The sequence below is a fragment of the Centruroides vittatus genome, unplaced genomic scaffold, assembly GCF_030686945.1.
Source record: "Centruroides vittatus isolate TY-2023 unplaced genomic scaffold, ASM3068694v2 contig_393, whole genome shotgun sequence".
NCBI classification, from domain to species: domain Eukaryota; kingdom Metazoa; phylum Arthropoda; class Arachnida; order Scorpiones; family Buthidae; genus Centruroides; species Centruroides vittatus.
The window spans coordinates 482,899-506,225 of NW_027122209.1; the positions used below are offsets into that span (position 1 = coordinate 482,899).

At 32.8% G+C, this 23,327-nt stretch overlaps 2 protein-coding genes across 3 annotated transcripts in view; one reads left to right on the plus strand and one right to left on the minus strand.

Moving 5' to 3' along the window:
* Mrgn1 (Mahogunin ring finger 1) overlaps positions 1-7,137 on the minus strand; it is a 30,224-nt gene extending 23,087 nt beyond the window's left edge. For both annotated transcript variants that reach the window (XM_067271246.1, XM_067271245.1), the window contains exon 1: positions 6,832-7,137. In XM_067271246.1, coding sequence (XP_067127347.1) covers positions 6,832-6,919 — 88 coding nt within the window. In that variant the 5' untranslated portion in view covers positions 6,920-7,137. The remainder of the gene's footprint in view (positions 1-6,831) is intronic.
* A 2,317-nt stretch (positions 7,138-9,454) lies between these two features.
* Positions 9,455-10,423, plus strand: LOC136976105 (uncharacterized). The gene has a single exon (XM_067271321.1). The coding sequence runs from the start codon at positions 9,455-9,457 to the stop codon at positions 10,421-10,423; it is 969 nt and encodes a 322-aa protein (XP_067127422.1).
* The last annotated feature ends 12,904 nt before the right edge of the window (positions 10,424-23,327 follow it).

A 23,327-nucleotide genomic window follows, 5' to 3' on the forward strand; every position in this document is an offset into this window, starting at 1 on the left:
CATTATTTACATCAATATTACATTTATTATTTTACATATGTATATAATCACATTAATTACATGAAGGCAAATGTTTTTTTTATCTGTTCATATTATTCTGTATCAGCAAATAACAGAATAATATGAACAGATAGTTATTTAACTGATACATATTTTACAATTATTTTAGTGACTACTAATGACAAGACTGAATCACTAATAACAGCATGTAGCTGTTCCAAATTGGTTTTAACTACTCTTAACATAATCTTATAATATCTTGGTTGACTGACCTCTGGGTCATCCTAAATTATTAGTAGTATGTAGCATTCAAAGTGTCTTTGAAGCCAATAAAATGTTACAAAAATAAAAACATAATATAAAATACTGATATTATACAGGATAAAATGAAAAATCTCATATAAACAAATAGCTTACATCGATCTCATACAATGGAAAATCAGAGATAATTTTCATTTCAACTTATAGGCAATATAAAATAGAATAAATATAAATTTGTTTCATTATTAACAAGTTATTTCACTTCCTGAAACAAAATAAGAGTATGTTTTAATAAAATGTCTAAATGCCAAATTTTCTAAGTTATAACCCAGAAATTTGGATTATAACTTCACTAAACTTTAATTTAGAAATTTAATCTAAAGGTAAGTGGTTTGGCCACCCTCTTGATACTTAACTTATACAATTTAGAATATTCTAAAGAAAAGATTTAAACTTTGAAGATTCTGAGAGTTGGATCTGAAATTTCAACTTTAAGTTTAGCCAAATCATGGCCAAACAATTGTCATCATCATCATCATCATCACTGTCCAATGATACTGACGGAATAACAGATACAAGACACCAAATTAAAATACATTCCCCATTTGTTGATGAAAGTTAGCTTAATTTTATATAAATTCTTTTTTTTCCTTTAAAGATCCAATATGGTTTAAGTTTTCTTCTTTGTTTCTTTCACTCAGAATTTTTTGGCATGAAAACATGCCTTTCATCATCTACCATGGTGCCAAAAGATTGTAATCCAAGTTTGAATTACTTCTTTAAAACAATTGCACTACTAGTTTTGAAATACATATGCAATTGTTAATGAATTTTTAAAAATCTTTGGAACTTTTATAATTACAAATTTACATAAAATATGACTGTTCTGTATATTAACAGCTATGCTATTTGAACATCTCAAGTTAGTCTTTTTTAATGTATTGATTTAATTATATATAAAAAGATAAAAAGCATGCACTTGTTTTATTATGCTTGTTCCTACAATTATTACTAATAGTAAAACACTATTAGTAATAATTTGCTATCTTTCAATCATTACTATCTGTTGTTAAAGTTTAATGATGGACTAAAGTAATAGTTTTTTAAAAAGTTCCATGTAAAGCAGTTTGAATTGAATTTATAATTGAAACATGTCCTTAACAACCACTTCAATTAAAACTTTGTTAGTACTCTCAGAAAATAATGACAAATGAAAATTATAAATTTGAATCATTTTCTAAGTCAATAAACTAAAAATGAACAGAATTAGACTGCTTTTAACCATTAAAGTATGAAATTAAGTATAACAATTAAGTTTTACTATTCTAGTCTTAAAATGACACATTTGTAAAAATTGTCAAAACATCAAAAATCTAAACTGATTTGGGCCAGACCCAATCTAGATTTTCAAATGTACATGTAAATTTGTATTTTAAGTACAGTAAACTCCAAATAGAATGCCTAAACTTGTATTATACTGTAAGTTCAAGCTGGTATTTTACAAGGAATATAGAAATGCTTATAAAGATTCAAAATAAAATTTACAAAATCACTATATTTAAGCAAAACATACACTAATTTCAAAATTAAAAAATTCTGAATGAATGTTAGATAATCAACATTGCAAGAACAAAAGAACATTAACAATAAAGTTGCCTTCAAAAGGATTAATATCCATTTTTTAAAATCTGAATCCAGATTTTTGACATTTTTGATGGTTCATTGTATTTGTGAATATTATGACTGATAAGATATTAATTGATAGTTAACTATAGTAATTCTAAAAGTATATTAGTATATTAAAAGTATTTTAAAAAATTATCAAATTCCATTGATTATATAAAATTACAGCTTCATTTGTAGTCTAAGTAACAAATGATATCTATTTAAAAAATGTTTATATATTACCATTATTAGTATTGAGAACACATTTTATATGTTTTATACTTGAAGCTCTAAAAATTAAAGATTTGAAAATTTTAAATTTCATTCTTTCTGACTGTCACATATATAAAGAAATTTTAAACTAAACAGGTAATTTTTCATCAGTAATTCAAAATATAATCATCAGATTTGACATTATGAAAGTAGATGATGATTGGATTCATAAATAAATGCTTTCAACAATAAAATTAAAAGATTAATAAAAATTATTATTTGCAATGATAATTCAAATCATTCATTAACATGTGTTATCACCAATTATACTAAAATATAGAAATTTTTGTTATAATCCTAGATATTGTACTATGCTCTAATGCAGTGTTTCTCAACCTCTAATGAATCGTCACCCCTTCAATAAAACTGTTATGTAGTATCGCCTCCTTCACTTCGAAAAAATTTTGTTGGGTGTTAGCCTCGGCCTTCAAATTCATATTGCATCGAATAGACTATTGACTAGTATAATGTTATTTGTTTAATTATTGTACAATATAACAAATAAAATATCTAATTATTCTTAATATAATGTTTTAGTATATCGCCCAAAAAATTTGTTACTAATCACCCCCAACATGAAAAATCGCTCACATGGGGGCAATATCACCCCCGTTGAGAAACACTGCTCTAATGCAATGATTGTCAAAATTATGTAATCCATTAACAGATCAAGTCATAGATACATCTTACTATAAGGTCTATCTACTTCTCTTCCTGTAAAAAATGACCATAGGGGCATGTCAAAAAACTATTTGGTATCCTAACCAATGTTCCCTCTAAGCTGCGTGGCCGCGCACTGCTCAAGTTGTTGCCGCACACAAGAACTTATGTGTCGCGCAGGCGAGCATGCACACTGATTTGAATTGTTATTTACTTATTTCTCACTCTGTCTGCAACATGATTATTGCTACGTATATTTCAATTAAATACATTAAATCATTGACTAAAGATAATATTTTGTATGGAAGTATGTTTTAAAATGAATTTTAATCTCTACTTTATAATTAATTATTTTAATTTTTATAGGAAAAAATAAGATTATATATACATATATGCTCAAAAAATATATATGCTGCAGAGAAAATTTTTTGCTCAGAAAATTATATATTCTGCTCATCTACAAAAAAAATTAGAGGGAACATTGATCCTAACATAATAGGTTAGTGATATATAAAAATATTCTTTCTTCAGGCTAAACACCTAGAAGTGCATTTTAGAAAAATGGCTAGATCAGCCATGGACCATCTGTACTTGTTTGCAGACCACCAGTGTCCATCAACCATACTTTGAGAAGATTGCTTTAATGTACTGTACAATCAGTGTTTTATAATTTGTCAACAGTTTAGAATTATGTCAAATTTTGATAATTCAACAGTTAAAATTCAAATATCATTTTGAATGTCATGCACATAAATAGCATACTGTTTTCATCATATAAGCATTATTTGTAATTTAAAATATTATATTACAGTTTCCAATTTCAAAATCAACTAAAACTTACCAGTTTAAGTCAAATGTCATCATAATAAATAAAAAACAAATTTGATAAAAAATGAAAAATATTTGTCAAAATTGCCTTATAATTCTAATTTTATTATTATGCTTTAAATAGTTAGTTTTTACTAATAACATACTGATTTATATCTTAATCATTTTTATAGGATTTCAATTATAACTGTAATTGAAATCATTATACAGAGTTAAAATCAAATTACTCAAATTTAACTCTCTATATAATTGAGTAATTCAAATATAACTCTGTTACCTTACAGGATAACAGAGTGGATCGTAGGCTATGAGTACATTGGAGCAACTTATAGATCTTTGGGCACTAGAATCAGAGAACATCAAAATATCATTAGGAAATACATATGTACTGTACAACTGCTTCGGCAACCTTTGCTTTTGACAGTGATGTAGATGTTTTTCAATGGAGCACACCTACTAATCATGCTTCAGTGATGACATGACTTAAATATTTGAAAGTCTCAAAATTTATAAAGATAGTAAGAAAGCGACCAAATTCACTTTAAAGATTCTGTAATGATGTCACATTCTTGGAGAGCATTATTTGAAGTTTTATATACAAATATAAACATCTTACATCTGATAGTTACATACTAAAGCCAAATAATTGCCAGATTATCACAGACTATATTACTACTATTATTATTAGTAGTAGTAATATAGCCCAATATAATCCAGCAATCATCTGGCTTTGATTACAGTTGAGTCTTATTTTACATGAGACTTAATATATACAGATTTGTACTTTCACAGATAGTAATGAATTAATTCCCATTCCTAGTGCCACTAAATCTGATTCTTAAATTAGCAAACTGTGGTTTCTAATTTCTGGAGATTGTGGCAAGTAATGAACAAAGACTTGCTGACTTGTTGCTCATTCAGAAATGTTATCATAATAATTACAGATTATTACCAGCTTATTTAATAGTCTACTGGATTTTTCTAACCCCACTAAAACCTTTAAAATATGCCAGCAAAAATAATTTATTTTAAATACATTACGACAAATGTTTTTGACTCCCTTAGGAGCTGCATCAGGTCATTATAATTAATATGTTCAAATTTAAATATTTTCAAATCATAGTAACCATAAACTTTAGAACAAGTATACATCAAAATTTATGATTCCTACCATTTGAAAATATTTAAATTTGAACATTTAGCATTCTAATTATAACAACCTGATGCAGATCGAAAACATTTGTCATAATGTATTTTAATTAAATTATTTTTGCTGGTATAGTTTAAAGGTTTTAATGGAGTTATTTAATAATTACAGATGTTTGATATCATTCTGTCTTGTTAAGAAAACAATACATTTATTTGCAAGAAACAGAAACATTAATCTCAACTCTAAAATCACAGCTGATAATTACTATAATGGTTGATGTATAAAGGCAATAAATAGAACATGTATATTAAATTTTCATAATTTATAAGAAAAGCTGAATTCCTCTTTAAAATTATACATGATTGTTATATATAGTTTTCAAAATAAATTAATATAATAATTACAATAACAATAAATACAGATATTCTGTATTTAAATATACAATAATATAAATCACCATCTTAAATTCATTAAAAATACTTAGGAATGAAAACTGATATTTAAAGGTCAAAATATGTCATTTAATATTCAGTATATTTTTACAATTTATCTTTAGAAATCATATACAATAAAATGTTCTTCCATTAATTATATTTTGAATGTAAATATCTATCAAAAACAAACAAAATCTATACACCAGCAATTTTTATAACAAGTGCAAATATTTTTGCTTGTGTTGAACAGACATCATCAAGCAAACAAATGTTGAGACAAAAGAGGACTGCCGAACAGGTGTGTAAGGGAGATGACATATGACATAAGACGAGAGAACGGAGAGGAGGAGTATAGTGAGATTTATATTTTGTAGAAAGACTACCACACTACCGGGAAGTAGTCAATATCATGAAAGTTTATAGTTGTGTTATCGTGGGTGGCTTCATATATTTTCACCTGCTCTAGATGTGCCTCAAAGAGCATCAGATGTCAATCACAAAGGGATTGGCTATCTATGCCTCCAATCCAGATAAGGAAGTCGAATTCTGCGAAGCACGCATTTTACATAACTCTTCCAGGCAATCCTTCCTCGAGCATCTGGAGCAGGTGGAAATATGTAAGGCCACCCACAATAACACAACAATAAACTTTCGTGATGTTGACTCCTTTTCCATAGAGTGGAAGTCTTTCCACAAAATATAAATCTCACTATTCCATCTTCCCCTTTCTCTCATCTTATGTCATATGTCATCTTCCCCTGCATACATGTTCAGCAATCCCCCCATCTGTCTTGGAATTTGTTTACCCGACGATGTCCATTCAACACAGGCAAAAACATTTTCACTTGTAAAGTAAAATAAAAACCTTTTTCTGTTCCAGACTGCTAAAAGCAGTTGAAAACGTTTTTAAATAATTAAATTTGTGCTGGAACAGGAAAGGTTGTTATTTTACTTTATAGAATCAATTCCAGTAAGTGTTGATTATTTAGTTTATTTTCACTTGTTATAAAAATTGCTGACATATAGGTTTTGTGTTCATTTTTAATACTAATTTAACCAGTTGTAAGGTAGCAGTTATTGTTGTAAATATCTATTAATAAAGTGAAAGAAATTCCAATAATACATTGAAAATGGATAAATTTGTAATAAATTTTCTTTTGAATTTTTAAAATGTATATAATATGTTAATCATAAATTCAAATATATCCATCTTCAAAACAAGACAAAAAATGTCTTATTGATTGTTAGTTTAAAGATAAACACTGCCAAAACTGCAAATTTTGTTTCCAGGTAAAATGTCTCAAAAGACATTAATAAATGTTTAGATTTTATATAATTATAGGTAGATATAAATTTGTCTATCTCTATAACTAGTAATACGAGTACATAAAAAATGGCAGAAGTTACTTCTGTTTACACATAACATTTTTGAATGCTTTATGTGTACAGTATCTAAAAGTAACTCCTACTTAATTCTTGTATAAAATTAATCTTTTAAATAAGGTGTCATTGTAAAGCTTATTAAATTCCTTATAATACGTAATCTTATAGGATAATTACCTGTTCTAGATGGATATCTGTATGCATTAGTGGCATTCATATCCACTTCTTCCATCCCAACATTTTGACGTGTAAACAAAGTGCCCATAATAACTGAAGTGCAATTCTAAATTAACTTATAATTAATAAATAATTAGTGTTAAAAAATAATTTACGACCACGATCATTCTGTACACGGACCGATTCTACATAAACCTATGTAATGGTCTAAGAATAAAGGAGAAAACATCGTAAACTACTATGGCGATAGACAATCATCTGTAACATTAGCTGCACTACTGCCTTTTGAGCGCTACCTAGTGGTTGTTTTAGATATTATACTCTCAAATCTATATTGACGGAAGTTAATCGTTTTTAAATATGTTTCTGTCATTTCCGCTTATTAAAAACCAAAATATATAATTAAATCAATTAAATTATATTTATAAGTAAAAATAATAATAATAATAATAATAAATTTTAGTAGCCAATTTATAGTGATTAAGATTAAGATGCGATAATGTATGTTGTATGCACAATAATTTGTATCGCTCGTATTCAAAATCTATTGCTTTTTTTCATTTTTGACGTTTTCCGCCCTCTGGGCACTGAAAAGTTTTTAAATCATGGGGAGTTCGGTTAGGTCTAAAAGTGGCTCGCCCGGATTTGATTTCGGGTCTCTCAGAACGGAATAAGGTGACTCTTTAACCGCCTCGGCTGTGTGAATCGGAATATTACAGCAAAAAAGATGTTTAGTAAGCGAAATAATTAATTTTAAATTAACGAAGTAAAATTTTTCAATAATTGATGTAAAGCTTGCTTTCCAATCTATAAATGGCCGATGATCGAGAGATTAAGGTCGTATAGGTATGCATCCTATCGCTCTGGGTGGTCCGGGATCGAATCTGGACGGGTCGAAAAACCCCAGCGGTTTTTTTTTTTTTTTTTTTTTTATAACTCTTTCCGCCCAGTGGGCACTAAGAGAGCCTCTTATAGCAAGCCCATTATGGGTTCGGCCAGGCCCACAATGAGGGTGGTGAGGGACGGGGACCGACATATCCGGACGGACCACCCCCCGAAAAATTCCTGGGGATTTCTCGACCCGTCCGGATTCGATCCCGGGTCCCCCAGGGCGGCAAGCTGCTAACCTTGACCGCTCGGCCATCCGGCCGCTACTAAGCGGTTTTTCAGAGAGTGGTGCGTCCGAGATGTCGAGCTCCGTCCATCACTTCCCGCTCGCCCCACTATGAGTATGGCCGAACCCATAATAAACTTGCTAAAAAAATCTCTTAACGCCCACAGGTTAGAAAGAGTTTAAAAAATCACTAAGCGGTTAGGTGTCAATCTACCATTTTGGAAGAACCAGAAATGAATTTGGTCGGGTCAAAAAACTAGGAATTTTCGGGATTGGGGTTTGTCCCGGATAAGTTGAATCGAATCCACGATTTTTTTTTACTTGATAAAAAGATTTTGTTTGTTTGTTTGCTTGTAAGTTACGACAACACAACATTTGGACGATCTGCCTAGGGAGATGCCTTCCGGGAGGTCTTTTAAGGGAAACTGGCCCCTATTTAGGCGTTACAGACGTGGAAAAAACCCGGAAAACTCCACTTGGCCAGCCCGTCCGACCGTGGCGCAAACCCACGACCCCAGTGTTCAGGATACGAAGATCGCTTGGCCAATGGTGGGCACAATAAAAAGATCGTGTTGCCTACTGAGTGGAAAGAGGAGAAAAAACTATGAATGTATTTTTTAATATAAACATCTCTTCCAGATTGTCAAATTTAAAATTGCGAAAAACTTTTAGAAAATGCGATAAAATTTGCCCTAAGTACCATAAAAAATGTTTGAGATTTGTTAGAAAACAATTTTATACGGGCAGCAAGGGAAAAAATAAAAGATAACTTTCAAATACTTCAAAACAACATATTTCGCAATATTTAGGTAAAAAATAAGCTGCGTCTATTGTGCCAACCTGTAACCCGTGCCACTTCGGACTTAGACCGTGTCTCCGATGCCAACAGAGGAATTCTCCCCGTGCCCTACAGAGTTGTCAACGCCACTGTCCCGGGGCCACCTTCGATCGACCATCAAAGAACCACATCGACGCTCAGGATGTCTTAACGTTCATTTCTCCCAGACCTTTACGTGGCGTGTACACGAAACCTTCCTGCGATCGAAACTTACTCGCGCAAGCTCCTTATTAAAATATTTCGCCTCGCGCCGGAATGGCGCCAGAAAAGCTGACATTCTTCGTCTAGTATACACGGTTCTAAGTCCTATGGCAACCTTCGGTGCTCCTATTCTTGATGGCGCTCCTCCTACCACGATTAGTCGTATTGAAAAACCAATACACACCGCTCTTCGCACGGCGTTGGGTGTTCCTAAGTCTACCCCCCTTATCTCGCTTTATGCTGAAACAGGCTACATCCCATTATAGACAAAAATACGCCAAAGAGCGATGTCCCACGCTATCGTTCAAATTTCCAGAGGTCCGTTTAGCCCCCTTCACTCAATTTTTCTCACGGCATCCTGTTTAGAATATTATCATTGGCGCCTGTACCAGCGTCCATACGTTTCCCGGGTTTTATCCCATCTCCGCCGAGAGGGTCTGCCAATGACTCGCCTCTATCGGCAAACGCATATGGCACCGAGCACAGTTAGCATTCTTCCTCATCTTCGCCTCGACGAGTTATCATTTTCTACCACTGACCCTCCGGAGGTCAATTGTGCTCGTTTTCAGGAGCTTCTGGAGTCGTCTTGGCAGGGCAAATGCCTTCTGGGGGCAGATGCCTCCAAATCCAGTGCCCGTACGGCGATAGGAATAGTTTTCCCGGCTCACGAACTCCGGGAAACTTGGCTCCTTCATGAGCACTGTAGCGTATTTGGCGCAGAGGCTCTAGGAATAAAACGAGCATTGCAAATCAGCTCCAGCTTCGACAATCCGACTGTCATTCTCTCAGACAGCAAATCTGTCATACAGGCGGTGGGTAATGTTAATTTTTCATCCCCAGCAATAATAATTGACTTAGCAGCCGAAATCAGTCTGCACCCCCAGGCAGTCGAGATTGGGTGGATCCCGGGACATGTCGGCATTCAAATCAATGAAGCAGCAGACAAGGCGGCAAGAAAAGACAATCCATCCGGCTCCTGGAGGCAGCCCCTCATGGCACGCGATCTAATCCGGGCCACACGCGATATTATTATCAACACCTACATTGATTCCTGGTCTACTAGTCTTAGACAAAAAGGTCGGGATCACCTCCGGCCTTTTGCTCCCTGGCCATATTCGTACGCCTCGTCTCGCTATGCCGAAACTCTCTTGGCCCGCCTTCGAACCGATACAGCCCCGCTAAATGGGTTTCTCTTTTCCAGAGGTCTTTGTGTCTCTCCCGACTGCCCAAACTGTGGCGCTCCGGAAACATCCCGCCATTTTTGGATTACTTGTCCAAAATACAAGGAGGCCCGTCAAGACCTCGGTCGCACTTTATCAATAGATTTAACATTAGTCCAAACCCTCACTCCAATTTACTGGGCTCACGTCGACCTTCCTCCTCGTCAGCACGTGGAAGCTTTAGAACGTTTCATATATCGTTCCAACCGCTTCGTATAATCGTCAAGCGGTGTACATCGGAGAAAAGGCCAACAGGCTAAAATCTCCATATAAACTGGAACAAAGAAGAAGAAGAAGAAGAAGAACGTCTGATTGTCCTAAAGCAAACTATTTTGTACATATTTATAAAAATGTTTACTCTGAACTCCTGTTTGCAGTTTGTAAAATTCATGTAAATATAGAAATTAAATATATTTTTATTTTAACAAGTATCTGCAAATTTCTTCTCTAATTTTGCATTTCAAAACTAAATAAATTTATTTTTGTACTGAGCAGTGGCGTGCCGTCATTGGAAGCGGTGGAAGCGCCGCTTCCACTTCCCTTGTAGTTTCTAAAATATAAAGTTTCTTATTTTAACGTACTTTGAATTAATTAAAATTAATATTTTATTATAACTGCGTTATGTATCTTATTACAAATTTCTATACTACATGTGAAAAAAACGTTAAGATTACTATTGTATATTCGAATATCAGTGGCGGAATGGAAGCGCTTACGAGACAGCTTCCACGGCGAGAATAACTGAATAGTGTAAAGCAGCCAGAGGGCCCTGGCGCGTGCGCTTTACAGAACACCAACCTCACCCGGTTTAGCTGGTGGAAGCTACACACGTGTAACGCTTCCAACAATTCTATCCCTTAGCCACTGGCAGGAAGCTATCTGACTAAGTTAATTGTTTAAGATTTAAAAAGTAAAGAGTATTCAATGTTATTTTTATGTACTTTTTTTTTGCAAAGTTATATTTTTCTTTTAATTATACTGTAATTATATTGACATAAAATCTTTAGAATTTTTATCACTTTTAGATGTTAATAATTTTAATATTACGAAAAACAATTTTTCCAAGCGTGTTTTAATTCTTTAAATTAAATAAATTTTATGGGAAATTTTGTGATTTATCTAAATTACGTAGCGAATCGCAATATTTATATTCGTGTCCGGACTATATTGACAAGTAACTCTTAAACATAAAACATATTATAATTAATGTCGATCCGAACAAAGACGTACTAAAAGAATTATATGATATAATATCATTAATATTTACGGTACCATCTACCGGTGGGTCTGTTGAGCGCAGTTTTTCGACCACGGAGCAAATTCATACATTGGCCAGGAACACTCGGTCGGAGGAAAAATCGTGGTCGCTAGCATTGCTTTCGATAGAAAAAAAGCTTTCGAATACGTTGATGGAGTCGACGACCAGCGACTTTATGATGAAGTAATTAATTTAGAGAAAAATTTATTAGTTTAAAAAAAACATAGGTAAAAGTCGTTTGTAGTCGGACACCCATTGTTTATATCAAACTGCCAGGCAGAAATCATAAATCGCGGAAGGAAGTCGTCCTATGATCGGTGGAAGATCGAATTTATCTTCTATTTTGACTTTTCTCCGGCTCCAGGTAAGAGTCTCGTTACGTTTAGTAACGAGGGATTAACCACTCGGGATGCGTGATTGAGGGAGAACGACCAATCAAAATGGATGAAAGAAAGAACGGAGATTGATATAATCTCCGACAATCGAGGACACCTGGCACTCGGTTAATGTTCCGAATAACCAAAACGCCGTGTGTCAACGCGCAGAAAAAAAAAACAAACAGTTTCTCGCCTATTGTGCAACCTGTAACCCGTGCCACTTCGGATTTAAACCGTGTCCCCGACGCCAACAGAGGTAGGTCTCCCCGTGCCCTACAGACTTGTCAACGCCACTGTCCCGAGACCACCTTCGATCGATCATCAAAGAACCACATCGACGCTCAGGATGTCCGAACGGCTGATTGTCCTAAAGCAAACTATTTTGTACATAGTATGTGTTTATTTTATGTTTCTTTTTTGTCGGTTTTTGTCAGATACGTCTCTTCTGCCACCACGCACGTACGAATGGATCCTAGGTCATCACTGACGCGCAATTAACTGATTGCCCCTGGAAGTCGGCTTCTTACAGAAACACAGCTTCCCTATCATCAAATGTCACGGCACGCCACTGATCTTCGCGGTAATTATGTCAAAAAGTAATCATGTTTGTACCTAACTTTTGGTAATATTGTAAATTTATTTTGTTATTTACATTTGTCCTTGTTTTATAAACCACCGTAAGTTGAAAAAAAAAACCGCTCTCGTATGTCAGAGTAACTTGTATATTAGAGTTGTCCAACCCTTTATTCCCAATGGGCTAAATTAGAAATTTACGTATATTCAGCGGGCCACAAAGGTACTTTATATAAATAAATACCTTTAAAAAGTTCAAAATGTGAATATGAAAAGTTAATAACTTTTCCGATGTGACGTAATAAATTTAGAAAATATACTGCGATAAGGATTGTTAAATTTTTAATTTCATTCCTAATATTTGAATCACATAGACAATTAGAAATTGGTTAAACATCATTAATTTCATTCAACAAGACATAAAAAAATTTAGCAACGAGTTGCATAACTTTTTGCGGCTATTTAAAGATAACTTTTACAGTATATTTTAAATTATGACAAATAAAATTGTGTATAGATCCATCTATTATGAGATTTTGTTACAAAAAAGTGTTTATATTTTTAATTATTGTAAAAGCAAAAGGATAAATTTTGAGGGCAGAGATGAGTTTTATAACAAATTGTAAATGTTAATAACATATAACATCTTCGTGAAATCCAACCTCTCTCGAGATATGGCATATGGCACCCTTTTATCTACCATTGTCTCGACCTTCAACCACCAAAATTTAATAGCATTAATCATCTTTATACACAAACTACCATGCGAAATTTGGTTTTTTCATCATTACCCCATCCTGAGACATTAAAAGGAATAGATGCCAACACACACATACATACGTATCCACAAAACTTTTTACTTTTTCGGTTTAGGAAGTCTCAAAACTTAGAGATTTAAAAAAATTCAGGAGGGTTCAAATTTGACACAATTTCAATACTTTCCTTTGTTATGTATACATAAAAGCCGAAAATATAAAACTAAATATTGGTTCAAGTTAACGTTTCTAACACTGAATAATTAATAATGAATTATCTCACCCTGATTTGAAATTTCTTTTTGATGTAAAAGAAGCCTCCTATGGATATTCCAATGGGTGTTTTTCCAAATCTTTTCATAAAATTTAGCATCTGGAAGAACAAGTAAAATATTATTTAACATATATATGTGTGTATATATGAATATATATATATATAATGGAAAACAATATCCTTAACTATGAAAACTTTGTATAATACGAAATGTAATCTAATCTTCAGTTTGTACAGGAGACAACATTCTTCACAAGAAAATCAATTCATTTCATTAAAACTTTGATTCAGCTAGGAATATAAAAAACATTAACGAGAAAAACATAGAATACATAAGCATGTACTGTATAAGAAAGTCTCTCACAATTGATATAAATTTGAATAATCCGAAAGAAACAACAACGAGAACGTTTATTGTAATTAGCGAAATAAATGAAAAGATGATGACATAGAAAGAAGGAAAGTATAAAAACAAGGCTCCAGCAATAAGAAAACGGGTGAAATATATGTAGAAACCGTAAACAACAGCGAAAACCATATCGTATGACTGGTTATAACATTGGATGCAATACCACAATTCTGTATGTTTCTGTATAATTGCTTCGATGCACACAAATTTCAAATTTCTGGTTTCTAAATAAATTCGAGTAAACTCTTCTGATGTTTTACTTAACTTAATCAAGAAGATAATATAAAATAAGTACAAGTGATAAGAGAAAAAATAGAATAAAATTGACTTGTTAGTAGCATAGGTAACAGCTGGAAATCAACGTAACAAAACAAAACCTCTAAATCAGATGACCTTTTTACAACATTGTACAAGAAAAATCGAAGAAAAATAAAAATAATAACTGCGTTATGAAATAAGTTATAAGGAAAAAATTACAAATAAATTCCACAGAATTTATTATTTTTTCTTCGCCTTTATAAGTTGAAATGTTATTGGAAATAACATAGTAAGTACAGTAAGTACGTTTTAACACGCTATATTGCAATATCATAACAATGATGGTAACAAGAAATACAGAGTATTCGAAATATTCCTTGTCTGAAAACATCTGAAGTGATGTCAAGTTCCACAGATGACATCACCTCTAATTACATCAAAGTAAAGAGAATAATATTAAATTAAGAAACACTCCAACTAGATACGAATGCAATTCGATTAATTTGCTACGTTCACTTTGAAGTTTTTGCATATTACTCTTGGTGCTGTATCCAAATATTTTATTAGAATTTATAACGGGATAACCTCTTAAAGTTAAAAAAACACTTTCATTTATTTAATTTAAGGCTCATCAATGTATACGTACCATAATGAATCACACAAATGTCTCACTTTTACTATCATCAGAACATTGCTATAAATCCCAGCTGTATAAATCTATAGTATTTTCAGTTTAAAATGCGGCTAACCCCACTACCAATGAATGGTATTCACCATGCTAGTTTCTTATTTAGCAAGCAAGTGATATCTTGATGTAAAACACGATGGTTAGCCTCACTTCACACTCATGGTATCTGTTACTCGGAAGTAAGTATTAAAACCGAGATTTGCGATTCTTTTCGGTCTATAGAAAATGACTAATTAAAACTTTCAATTTCTTGATAAATTCTAACATTTAACGAGTGTAGACTTTGTCTGAATAGCTATTTAGACACTTGGTCATTAATCACATCTCCTCTTGAGAACTGCTTGTTTGACGAAGACCCCTTATCGTAGGATTTTGCCAATTATTGTCATGGAGATTAAATGAGAAGAGGATTAAAAATCAACAGAGATTAGTCATTTAGAAACAGATATACAATTCTTGAAATCAAATGTGGCTGTTAAAAGAAAGAGAATGAATTAACTTGAAGTCAAGTCTAAGTTTAAAAAGTAGAATGGAAAGTGGTAGTAATGAGAGAGTCCAAAAGACATTACTTGATATTTTAATCACATATGATTTATGTATGCCTATTTATAAACAAGGAAAGATGTCAGTAGGCCATTAATAAGTCTGCATTCATATTCTACTTTTAATGGTGCATAATCGTATAAACTACTAAATATATAAAAACGATGTGAATGTCATAAGAAATTGCATTTCTTATGCCAAAATACAAAAATGTAAGACATACATACTGTTTATCACTACTGAATGAAATAGAATTTTGTACTTTATGTAGTATTACAATTATTTTAAGAATAAAGTTTGACTTTACATGAGTTAAATTTCTGTGGCTGCTTAAGTATACATTTATGTTATTATTATAATCAGGTAATTTGAATGGATCGAAAAATCACAGGAATTTTTCCGGAAGTGGCCTGTCCGAATATGTCGGGCTCTCTTCCTCTCCTCTTGGTAGCCCAATTGCGGGCTTGACAGAACTTGTAATGAGCTGGCAAAAAAGACCGACTTTGTGCCCAAAGTGCAGAAAGAAGTAGAAAAAAAGCAAAAACACCAGACCCCCTTGTCACTCAGACGTACAGTAGTACACTATGTAAGTCGATTATTTGTTTTTACCAAACATTGAAATTGACAAGTTTAAAAAATTTATATTCTTGATGAAAAAAACTATCAATAATAATTCCACAATAAGAATAAATAATTTGATTTTATCTGTATTCGGAAATGCGACACATGGGCGATCTATAGAAGGAAAAATACCTCCCGAGAGAGATTATATGGGAAACTGGCCCATATTTAGGTGTTACTAACGCGAAGAAAACACGGAAAACCCCATTTGGCCACCCCATTAGCCAGGAGCGAAACCACAAACAACTATCACTGTTCGGTGGTTTTAACTACTCGGCCACTGGTGGGCACTCACTCAGAATAAATGCGAAAAAGGAATATATGTATTTTAAAAATATTTTTGATTTGTTCTGCCGGGTGAAGTTAGTGACAGAAAATTAATTCTATTTCAAGCCACGGAACCATCGTCAAGGTCTCACCCCTCTCCGTGGGTTTTTTGTTTGTCCAGAAACCCCGTAATGACTAGGCAGCATCGCCATTACGGGAAAAACTGGAATCGCGCCATTTCTACAACAAAAATGTTCTATAATGTATTCCAAAGTTTGTCTAAAACTATTATCACACATTGGAATGATGCATCATTCGAGCAACACACTTGCTTCAGCTGGTTTGTCTACAAAGTTCACCACACAGTCTCCTTTGGCGAGTTTCTTTTGGAAATCAATGTACGTAATATGTGTTATATTTGCGTATTGTTTGCAGTACAGCACACACTACACCGCGTATAAAACACACTCCGATGGAGTTACGATGAAACTGTAAAGTATGAATTCATTGAACGCTCCAAAACAAGAAGAAACAAGCTGATGATTCTGCACATTTTGAATTCAGATGTGGAAATAATTATTTGAATTCAATAAGATTTCCTTCTATCACATTGCGATATTTCGACAGTCTTTTACATTCAATTTTATTAAAATCTTTTTAGTCCCAGCAGAAAAAGGTACGAATAATCTGTTTTCTCGGAGAAATAACAATAGGATGAAGACTGTCATTGAAGTATTCTAAAGTCCATGCCTGAAATAACAGTAAAATCATAAGTAATCAATCAGCAATATGCTAATTATGGACGTATACTTCCCTTTTGAACAACTTGAAACCTGAAAATGAAAAGATTTCACATTAATAATAGCTCTTGCAATTATCAAAAATTGGATTTACACTTATCTTTTAATTATGAAGGCATCGCGTATCTTAAACTTTAAATAATTAAAGCAAGACACACGTAATAACAAGTTGTACCCGTGGATATTAAAACTGAAAATGAATTTTTCACAATAAAATAATTCTAACAAAGGAGATTCATTGTTAGTTCATATTAACTTCTGAAGCATTGTTTCAATTCAATTGTTTTTCTAATTACGCGTATTTTAAATGGAATTTCTTAAATGTGACATTGGCACAAATAAATTAAAATAAATATAATTGAAATTATTAAAGTATGCTTTTATTTTTAAAATATTACATTGTTTTTTTGTTTCTGCACGTGCTTATAAATTATGTAGTGGATAGGCAGAGAAGATTTACGTGATCAAGAAAATTTGGTCCACGCCAGCGCTGACTTACAAAGGAAATACTGTCGCGTTTAAGAAGAAGAAGGTTTAATATATTTTACTTAAAAAAAAATTTAAGGGTCGGAAATATCGTGGGAAGTATGGTATTACTCGACGTATCGGATTAGCGAGTGACGGATCGAATAAATGTTTAATCGATTAGTATTTTCGTAAGCAAAGAAGAGCTTGAAAGGAAAGGTGGACTCTACTTATTAACCTAAGTTAACATTGTGTTCCTGTAATTAGGAAGGATGTCGTACGCATCAATTTAATCTTTGTATTCACTCTTCAATTTTTGATATTTTAAATATACTTAATCCTTTTTTGAATTTTTTTTAAAGAGATTGTTTAAATAAAATCATTAAAAACAACATATTTAAAAATTTCTATAATATGTAATATTAATTTTCAAAAATCCAGTAACGAGATTTCCGTAACTTTCCCGGCTGTTATGAGTTTTTATTAAAAATAAAAATAACTTTTATATTACTGTGTTAAGCAAAATTAAAAAAAGACTGTATGTGGTGCTATCTGTTACGAGATTTTCTTATAAAATTTTTTATTCTTTTAATTATTAAACAAATATCGGCATTATTACTAAGGATATACGAGTTATAAGGAAGTATTGTGATCCTTGTATATCCGTACTAAATGTAGGATTGTGAGACTAAGGTAACCAACACTTCGGTACAGTTGAAGATAGCTTCTCATATTTATCATCTACCGTATACACAAAAAGACGTTTGTTTTTGTTTTCAAACTATAGATATACATAAATTCATACAAATTCTGTTTTATTAACAAATTATAATAAAGTTTTTTATCCTCTCGCTGTTTCCAGAGAAAAGGAACCCGTATGTTCATTTTCTTCTTATGTCATCATGAAATAATCCTAATTATTCTATGTAGTGTATATATCTTTTTAGTGCCCTGTGGGCACTAAAAGAGCGTCTTTTAGCAAACCCATTATGGGTTCAGCCAAGTCCACAATGGGGTTTCTAAATCTGGTCTCGTCTTTCATGTGTATAATTCTGTTCTCGAGGTTAAGAAGGAAGAATAGACTGTCTTCCTTTTGGTCTGTCCGATTTGAATCAATGAAGAAAGAATAGAATAAAAGCTGCTGACAACCTGAAAATAAAGTCAAACAGAATTACATCAGCAACATCATTTACAATGGACAGCATCTAAAGAGAAAATAGTTCATAGAAGATAGTTTATCAAATATAACATTGTAAATGATTTTTCTGCAGATGCAACAGATACCTGCACAATTATAATTTTTAATAATTACCAAGTGATTTAAATACTACTTGGGAGAAGCATCAGAACATCATTTTAGCCTTTATATAGGAACAGAAGATACGTTCTGTTGTTTACAGTGCACACTTAAATATCTCAATTATAAAAGCAAAAGTCGGCCTGCTGGCAGTCAAATCTCTTTTATTAATAACAAATACAGTATTTTTGGTAATTATATATATTATTGTCAGTAAAAAAAATTATACTCCCACAAAATAAAAATAAATTCAATTCGATTTTTTACATTGCTTTCCTTTTATAATATTGTCAATATCTGCTTTTATTCTAAGAATGTTACTTAAATTGGAATCACTCAACTTATTTCTTTCAGCTGTTTTGATGTTTTTCATGCACAAAAGAATTGCTCACAACAGTATGTATGTACACGTACAGTACTACTCCACTTGCATAACAGTTTTTTAGAACCAATTACATTATTATGACATCAAAATATATCCAGTGAAATGAGAATAATTTTGTTAAATAAAAATAAATGAAAATACATCTAAAAAATGTGTAGGGTGCCGTGGGCCGTGGGCCGTATAAAAACATTAAGTGGGCTGCGGGTTGGACATCCCTGCTCTAAATGAAAAATACTTTATTTGAAATTATAAAAGTAATTCCGTGGATCGAACTCGAAGGAACGTGCAGTAAACCGCACGTGTACATAGCATGAAATCTATACCGTGACCTTAAAACTAAGGACCCAATATGGCGGCTCCATAGGCAGGGACGAATCTATATAGGGACTAATAGGGCTTAAACCCTGGGTCCCCAAGTGTCAAGGGCCGACAAAAATTCAATTATTATTATAACATTTTAAATACTTTTTCATTAACAATGGCTACTTATCGTATAGTAAAAAATAGTTAATAGGTTAGGTTAGGTAAAAATAGGGCACCATTGGACTTCAACAAGCCATAGGTCCCGAAAAACCTCTATCCGCCCGTCCATAGGGAACATTCGTGTCCTGAACTTGTGTTTACGGACCTTGGTAGGCTATATTGGCGAGGGCTGTGTTAGCATGTGTGTATTTTTAAAGGGAATTTTGTATCGTTTTTAGTTATTTTAGTTTTATTTTTTGAGTTTTTTTTAACACGCGATTGTCGTTCGGCTTTAGATCGTCTGTTTTTAAAGAGACGAGGCTGAAATCGTCGGTTTTACGGTTCACCAGCGTATATATTAAGCCTACTCACACCCCACTATATATACCAGCGCAGTCCATGGATCCATATCGATATAAAATGGCTGCATTTCAAGCGTTGATAAGAAGAGCCTATTTGTATTGTGATAGAATTGGTGACAGAAATAAAGAAATTGAACGGATATTGCAAATAGCTCAGGCCCTAGGCTACAGGAAAAGCACCATAGTTGGATTACTCAAAAAGTATGAAAAGAAGAATGAGAAACAAGGATTAAATACAGCTCACAATAGACGCTTGAAGTTTACGTATAACAGTAATTTGAATAGTATTATGAAAGAAGTGGCTAGTAAGAAACAAGCAAGAATGATTTTAAAAAGGGCCCCAAGTTTATATAAGATATTGAGAAATGATAAAGATAGAATAAACGCAGAAGAAAAACCAGGTGTCTATAAAGTTCCTTATGAAAACATCCAGCTGGATGTTAAGAAAGACTACATCGGCGTCACCAACAGGAGCTTAGGGGTAAGGCTAAAGGAACATCGGTATAACGTAAAAAAAGGATCCAATACCACAGTTTTATCACAATGTCGCAAGTCCAAGGTTCGGTAGTAAAATGGGACGAGGCAACGATTATAAAACCAGTATCTTCCCCCACTTTATCAATGACAGCAGAGAAGATTGAAATATATAAGAGTAGACTACGGGAAGGATGTTTGAATGCGAGGGATGCTGAGAGCCTGTCGTCGGCGTGGAAATACATGATTAAAAAGTTCACTGAAAACTCATGCTAGAATTAGTTATTGGAAAACTATTAGTTATAATTTTTTTACTTTATCTTTATTTTTATTTATTCTCTTATATATTTTAATTTTATGTTTTATTCCGTTTCTATGGTATATTTTTTAAATTCTTGTTCTAAATTTTGATTTAAATATTTATATTCTATACATGGAACGTTTATGTTCCATTATCGTTTTGTAGACCTGAGGATGACCTGTTAATCAGGTTGAAAACGTTTGTGATTAAAATATATGTTTCTCAGCAAAATTAAGGTGTTCTATTATAGAGGCACGTGAATTTAGAATCTGTGAATTCCTAACAAGTGAGATGTGAAAATGTCAGGCAAAGAGTTGCTATAAAATCAAAATCTGTACATTTTTACATCACTTAAATGTACAACAGCAAGATGGAGACACAAGATATTTGGAGAGAAAGGTAGAGAAATCAACAAGAAAGTCGTTCCGCTTATATTAAATTCGCTAACCGTAATAAAATTTTGAATAACTTATGTAAATACAGTAGAGAGTCGTTTATCCGAACACCGGTTATCCGAACACTTTCCAGTCGGACTGTGTCGTGCTGAATCGAACTTTTTTGATACTAGATTTACTTCTAAAGTATAATTTTTTTGTTTTTATATTTTTCAATATATTTATTTTGTTTGTACAAAATAAAGAAATAATTTTTAACGATACAATAGCCTCGATTATTATTATAAAAATTTTCGTTAGGCTTAAAATCGACGAAAATTCAACACGAAGCGACACGCAACGGAGATAAATTTTAACATGGGATATGTTAATATATTTTTCGTGCATAATCGGTTATCCGAATAACCCCAGTCTTCAATTGATTCGGATAAACGACTCTCTACTGTATTGCTGATAAACTGGATATTGAAGTACTAGTATATGCTATATTTATTTATTTAACTTTAAATTGCTTACGTTTTTATAATCCATTATTTCAAAATCTTTGTGTAGTTGACAACAGACAAACGTGTACTTTATGATAACCAATGAATTTTTGAATGAGGTTGCTTGAACAGCTTGAAAATTGGTTGTGAACTCATTTCACACACAGCTTCGCTAATGGCTAAAATTAATTAATTATACATTACTTACAGACTTCACTTTTTAAAAGATGAAAAAAATTCTGTTTTAAGATCGAAAGTTACTACTAAAAACGCTCGAAAGTTAATTTTACCTCCAATTAGAATTTATAAGATATTTGAGATTGCTTAAATCAACCAGTAAAGAAACAAAGAGAAATTACACTAAGAAATAAAGTAACAGTATAATGACTTTGTTAAATTTTATACTTTGCATAAAATTAGGTAGCAATTTATTGAACATAATAATTATGTTCAATAAATTGCTACCTAATTTTATGCAAAGTATTAAATTTAACAAAGTCATTATACTGTTACTTTATTTCTTAGTGTAATTTCTCTTTGTTTCTTTACTGGTTGATTTAAGCAATCTCAAATATCTTATAAATTCTAATTGGAGGTAAAATTCAGGTGAATTAACAAGCATGCTTGCTTGTTGTACGTGGTTTGTGAACATCAACTGCTGTTCTTAGCGTCATCTGTTAGAGCTTGAGAAAAAAATTGAAAGTAAAAATGCGGAGTTGATAGACCGTAGGATTAAAAGACCCTGGTTATACTATTCCCAAAGAAATAGTGACGTCATCTCATTGTCACCCCAGCCGCTTAGGTCCACTCCAATGCGATGGACCAGTTTTAATGCATGGAAAATGTAGGGACTGTCCACTCCATCTATACTTACTCCACGAATAGAAATGTCTGATTAATTTAAAACTCGGCCCACAGCATGTTTCACAAGTCAGGTAAATATTAAATAATTAGTTTATCTGACTGCATACCAGGCAATGTTATCAGAGTGTCTTAAAATCTCTATCCCTTAAATAAAAATAAAGAAAAAAGCTTGCAAAGGCTCACTGTGTTCAAAATTTTTAGTATACAGTAGCAATTGTTATGCGATACAGTCAAAAAATATTGCGCAAAACTCTCACGGAGTTTGAGAAAGGCTGCGTTATCAGGCTAAAGAAAGCAAGATGGCCATTTTGCGAATTTTGTTCGAGCTGTTCTAATCTGACTGTGGAAATGTCGAGAACAATGGATATGTGAAAGCACATATACGACAGGCAAACTTGGACGTTACTAAAAGAGATGGTCGAGAAACAAGCACAAACAGTTGCAACAGCATCGTTCTCTACATCCAGAGATAGGTGGAAACCTCGTTACAGAACAGTGTCTCTTCCCATAATATTGGTAGACAACTAGTAATGGCAAATTTGCAAACATACAAAGGCGCTACAATCTTCCTTTACTGTTGAATGGCTCACTGCCCCCACTGCTGGCATGCTGGTCTAGGGAATCAATTCCTATGACAGTTGGTTATTAATAGTAGTGCTGCGAGTGACATCGACAGCACAGCAATACGTTTAGGATATTCTGCTCTGTGTTTCTTTTATGGCTGGGCTTCAAACAGACATTTTTCAGAAAAATAATGCTCGGCTGTCCACAGCTAGGGTTTCCCGTGGATGTTTCCATTAAGTTATCTGC

Coding starts and splice junctions, on each gene's coding strand:
- LOC136976105 (XM_067271321.1), top strand. CDS start 9,455: ATGGCACCGAGCACAGTTAGCATTCTTCCTCATCTTCGCCTCGACGAG.